Source organism: Grus americana, chromosome 1, assembly GCF_028858705.1.
Source record: "Grus americana isolate bGruAme1 chromosome 1, bGruAme1.mat, whole genome shotgun sequence".
Lineage (NCBI taxonomy): Eukaryota > Metazoa > Chordata > Aves > Gruiformes > Gruidae > Grus > Grus americana.
The window spans coordinates 54,636,759-54,645,055 of record NC_072852.1 but is presented as its reverse complement, the minus strand read 5'-3'; the positions used below and the strand labels follow the sequence as shown (position 1 = coordinate 54,645,055).

The following is an 8,297-nucleotide window of genomic DNA, read 5'->3' as shown; positions in this document are numbered from 1 at the left end:
TGCAGGCGAGCAGCAGAACCACCCCAAACCGCCCCAAAATACCCAAGTAACGACAGAACCCGGTGCTTGACCAGGCGGGGAGGGAGACAAGGAAGCAGCGCGGGCGGGCTCGGGCTCCGGAGGGAGCCCAGCAGCTGGGAGGGGCAGGCAGACGCACCAGGCTGCCGCCCGAGCAGACGCAGCTCCCGCCGCTCACGCAGCACCAAGTGGAGAAGTGGGAGAGGGCCTTGCTGCGTGTTCAACGGTTTGTCAGCAATACCGTGTTTTACTCCAAAGCCTCGCCCGAAGCACAGAGGGACGCATCCTTCAATATTCTGACAAGGGAGCACACACAGCTCCTGAACAGCAGCTGTACAAAGCGCACGTTTTCGGAGACGTTTTCACACCGCTCCCGCCCGGCGGCGCGCTGACGGCGAAAGCAGAGCCTGCTCCTCCCGGGCCGGCGTCACCCCGCCCCACTGTGACGCCCCCTCTGTGACGCCCCCTCTGTCACGCCCCCTCTGTCACACCCCCTCTGTGACGCCCCCTCTGTCACGCCCCGAGCGCGCTCGCCGCTGCAAGGCCGCCCCCTGCAGGCGCCGGCGCTCAGTGCTGTTGCCGCCGCGGCGGGAGCGACAGCGCTTCTCTGGCTCGGAGCGTTGGAGGCTGCGAGCTGCGGCCGCCGCTCTCGGCTCGGCTCTCGGCTCGGCTCTCGGCTCTTCTCGCCCTCTCCCCGTCCTCTCCCCGACCTCTCCCTCTCCCCGCCCGGGGCTCGGCAGAGCCTGCCAGGCGCTTCCTGCGGCTACTGACCCCGGGGCGGGCTGTGCCCTCCCCTCGTCCCCGCCGCAGCATGCACAGGCTCATCGGGCTCCTCAGGAGCGTGCGGGAGCGCTCGACGTCCGGCAGCGCTTCCGCGCCCGGCGCCGCCGGGGCCTCCGAGCTCCGGGAGAAGGGCCAGGGCGCGCTGCACAGCGCGGCCGCCAGCGGTGACCTGGCCGAACTGCAGCGGCGCTGGTGGTGGTGGCAGAGACTCCGCATCAACAGGCGGGACGCGAAGAAGCAGTAAGGGGCGGGCAGTGCCCGCAGCAAAGCCTCCACCCACCCCCGGCTGGAAGAGCCGGCAAAGCCCAGCACGGTCGCAAGCGCCCTAGGAGCAGGGTCGGCTCCACAGCGCTCGCCCTACCGGAGGCCTGCCCGCGCTGGGACAGGAGGCGGCCGACGCTCCCCTCTGCCCTGCTCTGCCACCCTGGTCCCTGTAGCGAACTTTCTGTGGAGCTCAGCAGGCCTTCGTCCCAGCAGAGACGGCTCCTTTCCTGTTGCCGGACTGAGCGGCTTGCTTGAGCAGGGCATGGATTTGCAGAAAGACACAGCGCAGCCTTCCCATTGCTTTTAGAAACGCCATCCCCTCTGTCTCTGGGACACGTCTGGTGCAGGACTGATTGGGGGAAAACCCGGGGCTTACGCAGACTCCACAGCCTCCGTAGATTTATGTAGCCCCCATAGACTCCGGCTGAGCAAATGCCTCCTGACTCAGTGGATGTGTTGGGGATTTTTCCTAGCCAGCCCCAGGCTTTGGGTGTGCAATTGCTGCCACCAGCTCTGGAACAAGAAAGCTTGCTTTCAGCTTGGTTTTTGTCAGTTGAGGCTTGTGGCCCTATGCGTCAGGTACAACAGCCTGAAACCATGTCTTCAGCTGCCTGTCTGGGTTAACTGAATACGTTTAATTTCTAGGACGCCTCTGCATCTTGCTTGCGCGAATGGCCATGCAGACGTTGTGCGATTTCTAGCAGGAAAGAAGTGCCAGCTAAACCCTCGTGACAGCTTGAAGAAATCGCCGCTGATGAAGGTACACGGGCTATGTTATGCCGCTGTACGTTGGGCTTATCGATTATGCGCTGAGTGATACATACCTTACGTGATTCTTTAGGTAGGCCTGCGTAGAAACAGGTACGCTGTAGTCAGCAGGGAAGGGGCATATGTTGCCTAATCTTTGAAGACGCTCGTACTTTACAGCACTGGGGGGCTGCGGGAGTTCTGACAGAGAGAAACATAGGTGTTGGAAGTTATTCCTCCTTTGTGTCTTATTTCCAGGCAGTAGACCACCAGCACAAAGACTGTGTGACTATTCTGCTGGAGCACGGTGCCAAACCCAACCTCAAAGGTGCTGGCGGCAACACTGCCCTTCACATGGCTGCTGTCATTCCTAGCAAACCTCTAGTGGAGCTGTTACTTGAGCACAATGCCCATATCGATGCTCAGAATGAGGTAAGCTTGGACTTTGGGTAAGGCTCCTCTTCCCAAAACTTGCTTGACTTCCTGTGTTCTTCTAAGGGAGATAATTTCTCCTTTCAGTTGGGGTACACTCCGCTTACTCTTGCGATCACCGAGCGCTGTGAAGAGATGGTTGAGTTCCTTCTCCAAAAAGGAGCTGACGTGCATGCTCGAGATAAGCATGAAAGGTGATGGGTTTGTCAAAAGTGCGCGTGAGACTCCTTAGCGTTGTCCAAGTTGGATTGATGGGAGGCATAGGAATGAGCTTTGAAAAAGAACCAGGAGCTGCCCGGAAGGAGCTCCTTCTGTGTGACTTGTGAAAGCAGACCCGCACTCGGCCGCTCTCTTACTTCAGGGGACAGTTTCCACACTGAGGACTGCCAGAAAGCATTGGCTGTGGTGCCCTGCACGCACGCACCCTGCTCTGGGCAGGTGGTTGGCCTGGAGACCTCCTGAGGTCCTGCCAACCTGAATTCTCCAACGCTTCCACGTGTTCGGCTGTGCTTTCACTCTGCCTGTCGGAGAGGGGAAAATGAATTGTTTGGGGAGCAACGGGGGACTGAAGTAATGGCAATGCAATGTCCACAGAAGCTGATGTCTTGCCTATCATCTCTTGGATGCTTTAGGACCCCTCTTATGATTGCTGTTCTTGCTGGGAATATGAATACAATAAAAAGCCTTCTTCGACATGGTGCTGATCTTTCTCATCAAGACTGTATTGGCAAGCAAGCTACGCACTATGCCAGAGAGTTAACGCTTTACACCAAGTAAGTGTTTTACGTCCTCATTAGAGCAGATGCATTCTCAGAATGACCGTGCTGATGTACGGCCCTTTTTGGTAACATCACTGGGGTTTAATGAGGTGTTGAAGCTGGGCTCAGTGACATCTTCCGATGCATCTCTTTCCGGGTCAAGCGTGGATTTGGATGTTGAAGGGCTACTTCCCCCCAGAGTTCACTCTGACAATTCACTTGTGTGCTGCCAAGCTACATACACACACCTGTGGCGGTATTTTTACCGAATGCATTTCCTTCCTTTATATATATATATCTATCTATCTATATCTCTATATTTCGTTCTGTATATAGTATTGCTGAGCAACTGGAGGAATACATCAGGTGTGAAATGACAGGAGAATGTTCTGCGGGAGGCACAGAAGGCCCAGCAGTACTGGACAGCTTTTGCGCTGGGACAGCTGCTCATTGTCCCTTGGGGGGACCTGCAATGACCAGAGCAGGTAGGATCCTTCTGCCATGGAGGAGGTGATGAGGAAAAATCACTATTGCCTGTAACACAATGATAACCCATTCGTTTGAGAGCAGAGCATGATGGATGGGGAAGAGTAGAGTGAAACAGGCAAAGCAGCATAGCACTTCTTAACTCCTTTGTAGGTGTCTTGCCAGCAGCAGCAGAACAGCAAGAGGAAGAAGTTCACACTCCTTCTGATTCTAAGGTACCTTCTCTGAAAGAGGCAGTGGGGCCCACGCCGCTCGCTTGCTTTTGGGCTTGTCTTCGGGAGGTGTACTTTGGCCCCTTTTGAAAGCCCCGCTCAACAGAGATGCCTAGCACGCTGGCCCCGTTTGCCCTTTTGGTTCTTTCCGTTGCCTGATACCACGTTACGCGCGTTGGCTGAGGCGGGAACTTTGTGCGTGGAAACGGGTCGAGAAGGAGTCTGTGCCAGTTCTCACGTGTGTCTTTTGAATTACCCAGACGGATTCCGAAGCTCCAAACAAAGCGTCAGCCGGCGCGGTGCTTCCAACTGCGGACAGACACGGAGCGTGCGCACAGTCCGTTGCAGGGGAGCGCGGCAATGGTAATTTCCTGGCGGACTAAATGGTTACCTTTGCAAGCTTCTCTGGAGTGAAGCCGATGGGGAAAAGCAGAGTGAAATAAGCACTCCCAGCAGCATCGTGCTTCTTACCTCCTTTGTAGGTGTCTGCCCAGCAGCAGGAGCAGAGGAAGAGGACGACTCTCCTTTTGATTCTGAGGTAGAATCATAGAATCCTCTAGCTTGGAAAAGACTTCCCTTCAGAGCATCGAGTCCAACCGTAAAGCTAACAGGGCCAAGTCCACCCCTAAACGGTGTCCCTAAGCGCCACGCCTACACAGTCTTCTAAATACCTCCCGGCATGGTGTCTCAACCGCTTCCCTGGGCAGCCTGTTCCAGGGCTTGATAAGCCTTTCCGCAAAGAAATTTTTCCTAAGAACCAATCTAGACTTCCCTTGGTGCAAGCTGAGGCCGTTTCCTCTTGTCCTGGCACTTGCTATTTGGGGAAAGAGACCGACACCCTCCGGGCTACAACCTCCTTTCAGTTTAGTTGTAGAGAGCAATCAGGTCTCCCCTCAGCCTCCTTTCCTCCAGGCCAAAAAACCCTAGTTCCCTCAGCTGCTCCTCCTTAGACTTGCTCTCCAGGCCCTTCACCAGCTTCGTTGCTCTTCTTTGGACGCGCTCCAGCAACTCAATGTCTGTCTTGTCGTGAGGGGCCCAAAACTGAACACAGTAGTCAAGGGGTGGACTCAGCAGTGCCCACTACAAAGGGACGATCACGTCCCTAGTCCTGCAGGCCACGCTCTTTCTGATACAAGCCAGGATGCTGTTGGCCTTCTTGGCTGCCTCGGCACAGTGCCGGTCATATTCAGCTGCCTGTCGACCAACACACCCAGGTCCTTTTCCACCGCGCAGCTTTCCAGCCACTCTTCCCCTTCTCTGAAGGAGGCACTGGGGCCCCACGCTGCTCGCTTGCTTTTGGGCTTGTTTCCCTCTATTGCTGCTTCTGCCACGCGCTCGTAACTGGGGCCTTGACGTGCCGGTGCTGCAGGCAGGCTGTTCAGTTAGGACAGGGACAAAAGGAGGTCAGGCTCATGACCTGGGTCTTCTAGCAGCTGGCCTTTCAGCTGAATTTCCAGTAGAAGAATGAGGCAGTAAAGCTTCCCGCGGTTACAATCCTCTGAAATCCTACAAGGCTGGCGCTGTGAGGATTGCTGGCTTTGCACCACACCGCTCTCTCCTGCAGATCCCGTCAGGGTCAAATAGTTGCCCATAGCGCCTACAGTCCAGACGCTTGGCTTCTCCTGCCCAGGTCCTCTCTATCTTGGGCAGGTGTACTTTGGCCCCTTTTGAAAGCCCCGCTCAACAGAGATGCCTAGCACGCTGGCCCCGTTTGCCCTTTTGGTTCTTTCCGTTGCCTGATACCACGTTACGCGCGTTGGCTGAGGCGGGAACTTTGTGCGTGGAAACGGGTCGAGAAGGAGTCTGTGCCAGTTCTCACGTGTGTCTTTTGAATTACCCAGACGGATTCCGAAGCTCCTAACAAAGCGTCGGCCGGCGCGGTGCTTCCAACTGCGGACAGACACGGAGCGTGCGCACAGTCCGTTGCAGGGGAGCGCGGCAATGGTAATTTCCTGGCGGACTAAATGGTTACCTTTGCAAGCTTCTCTGGAGTGAAGCCGATGGGGAAAAGCAGAGTGAAATAAGCACTCCCAGCAGCGTCGTGCTTCTTACCTCCTTTGTAGGTGTCTGCCCAGCAGCAGGAGCAGAGGAAGAGGACGACTCTCCTTTTGATTCTGAGGTAGAATCATAGAATCCTCTAGCTTGGAAAAGACTTCCCTTCAGAGCATCGAGTCCAACCGTAAAGCTAACAGGGCCAAGTCCACCCCTAAACGGTGTCCCTAAGCGCCACGCCTACACAGTCTTCTAAATACCTCCCGGCATGGTGTCTCAACCGCTTCCCTGGGCAGCCTGTTCCAGGGCTTGATAAGCCTTTCCGCAAAGAAATTTTTCCTAAGAACCAATCTAGACTTCCCTTGGTGCAAGCGGAGGCCGTTTCCTCTTGTCCTGGCACTTGCTATTTGGGGAAAGAGACCGACACCCTCCGGGCTACAACCTCCTTTCAGTTTAGTTGTAGAGAGCAATCAGGTCTCCCCTCAGCCTCCTTTCCTCCAGGCCAAAAAACCCTAGTTCCCTCAGCTGCTCCTCCTTAGACTTGCTCTCCAGGCCCTTCACCAGCTTCGTTGCTCTTCTTTGGACGCGCTCCAGCAACTCAATGTCTGTCTTGTCGTGAGGGGCCCAAAACTGAACACAGTAGTCAAGGGGTGGACTCAGCAGTGCCCACTACAAAGGGACGATCACGTCCCTAGTCCTGCAGGCCACGCTCTTTCTGATACAAGCCAGGATGCTGTTGGCCTTCTTGGCTGCCTCAGCACAGTGCCGGTCATATTCAGCTGCCTGTCGACCAACACACCCAGGTCCTTTTCCACCGCGCAGCTTTCCAGCCACTCTTCCCCTTCTCTGAAGGAGGCACTGGGGCCCCACGCTGCTCGCTTGCTTTTGGGCTTGTTTCCCTCTATTGCTGCTTCTGCCACGCGCTCGTAACTGGGGCCTTGACGTGCCGGTGCTGCAGGCAGGCTGTTCAGTTAGGACAGGGACAAAAGGAGGTCAGGCTCATGACCTGGGTCTTCTAGCAGCTGGCCTTTCAGCTGAATTTCCAGTAGAAGAATGAGGCAGTAAAGCTTCCCGCGGTTACAATCCTCTGAAATCCTACAAGGCTGGCGCTGTGAGGATTGCTGGCTTTGCACCACACCGCTCTCTCCTGCAGATCCCGTCAGGGTCAAATAGTTGCCCATAGCGCCTACAGTCCAGACGCTTGGCTTCTCCTGCCCAGGTCCTCTCTATCTTGGGCAGGTGTACTTTGGCCCCTTTTGAAAGCCCCGCTCAACAGAGATGCCTAGCACGCTGGCCCCGTTTGCCCTTTTGGTTCTTTCCGTTGCCTGATACCACGTTACGCGCGTTGGCTGAGGCGGGAACTTTGTGCGTGGAAACGGGTCGAGAAGGAGTCTGTGCCAGTTCTCACGTGTGTCTTTTGAATTACCCAGACGGATTCCGAAGCTCCTAACAAAGCGTCGGCCGGCGCGGTGCTTCCAACTGCAGACAGACACGGAGCGTGCGCACAGTCCGTTGCAGGGGAGCGCGGCAATGGTAATTTCCTGGCGGACTAAATGGTTACCTTTGCAAGCTTCTCTGGAGTGAAGCCGATGGGGAAAAGCAGAGTGAAATAAGCACTCCCAGCAGCGTCGTGCTTCTTACCTCCTTTGTAGGTGTCTGCCCAGCAGTAGGAGCAGAAGACGAGGAGGATGATGACTCCTGGTTTGATTCTGAGGTACCTTCTCTTCCAGCTGTCGTGCAGAAGTCATGCTTCTGTGGCCCCTGTGCTGAAATGCAGTGTGGTGCTGCAGTGTTGCTAGGCATTCCTTTCCCCACTGTCTGTCTGTGTTCTCGCTCACTCAGATTTCTTCACTGGAGAGTGAAAAGCTTCAGCTAAAGCAGGATGCTTCAGCTCAAGTGGATTGTCAAAGCGATAGACAGGTGACTCTATCTATCAGAGGTTGATGCTGATACCTGAAAATAGAGCTTGTCATTGTACAGAGAGCTGTTCTTGCTACCGAGTTAATTTTGGAGTGCTGCTGAGAGGAGGTTATGGAATCTTGACCTGAAGTGTATTTTGGGCCTCATTTCCTTCCCCGTGTGAAGCAGAAGGTCTGCATAAAGAGGGAGGACAGTAGGTTGGAAAAAGGCACGTGCGCAGACTCTCAGCCTATATTCCAAGGAGAATACTAAGCCTTTTCTGTGCCTTAGGAAAGAGAAAGCCTCATGAAGAGCTGACAATGATTTAGATGTGCTCAGCTGAGAAAGATGTCTGCAGATGCCTTCTGGTGGTGGCCAAAATCTCTTCTCTTTGAATTCACTGAGGCATAGAAGCATAGAATGGCTTGGGTCGGAAAGGTCCTTTAAAGATCATGTAGTCCAAGCCCTTGCGGTGGGCAGGGATATCTTCCGCTAGATCAGATTGCTCAAAGCCTTGTCCAGGCTGCCTTGGCACGCTTCCGGGGATGGGGCATCCACAACTTTTCTGGGCAACCTGGTCCAGTGTCCCACCACCCTCGTTGCAAAAAATTTCTTCCTTATGTCCAATCTAAATCTACCCCCTTTTAGTTTAAAACCGTTGCCCCTCATCCTGTCACTATGGGCCTTGGTAAAAAGTCTCTCTCCA

At 55.1% G+C, this 8,297-nt stretch overlaps 1 protein-coding gene across 1 annotated transcript; it reads left to right on the top strand.

Moving 5' to 3' along the window:
* The first annotated feature begins 605 nt into the window (after nt 1-605).
* On the top strand, nt 606-7,636 carry LOC129201698 (ankyrin repeat domain-containing protein 7-like). The gene is made up of 10 exons (XM_054813299.1): nt 606-1,041; nt 1,711-1,825; nt 2,071-2,244; nt 2,332-2,438; nt 2,877-3,017; nt 3,339-3,487; nt 3,642-3,703; nt 3,961-4,063; nt 7,345-7,406; nt 7,535-7,636. The coding sequence occupies exons 1-10, from the start codon at nt 830-832 to the stop codon at nt 7,634-7,636; spliced, it is 1,227 nt and encodes a 408-aa protein (XP_054669274.1). The 5' UTR covers nt 606-829.
* Nucleotides 7,637-8,297: the final 661 nt, after the last annotated feature.

Bases quoted from the DNA above. Each gene is read 5' to 3' on its own strand.
- LOC129201698 (XM_054813299.1), top strand. From the start codon at position 830: ATGCACAGGCTCATCGGGCTCCTCAGGAGCGTGCGGGAGCGCTCGACG. The intron at 3,018-3,338 runs GTAAGTGTTTTA...TTCTGTATATAG, and splicing joins GAGTTAACGCTTTACACCAA to TATTGCTGAGCAACTGGAGG. The intron at 3,488-3,641 runs GTAGGATCCTTC...ACTCCTTTGTAG, and splicing joins ACCTGCAATGACCAGAGCAG to GTGTCTTGCCAGCAGCAGCA.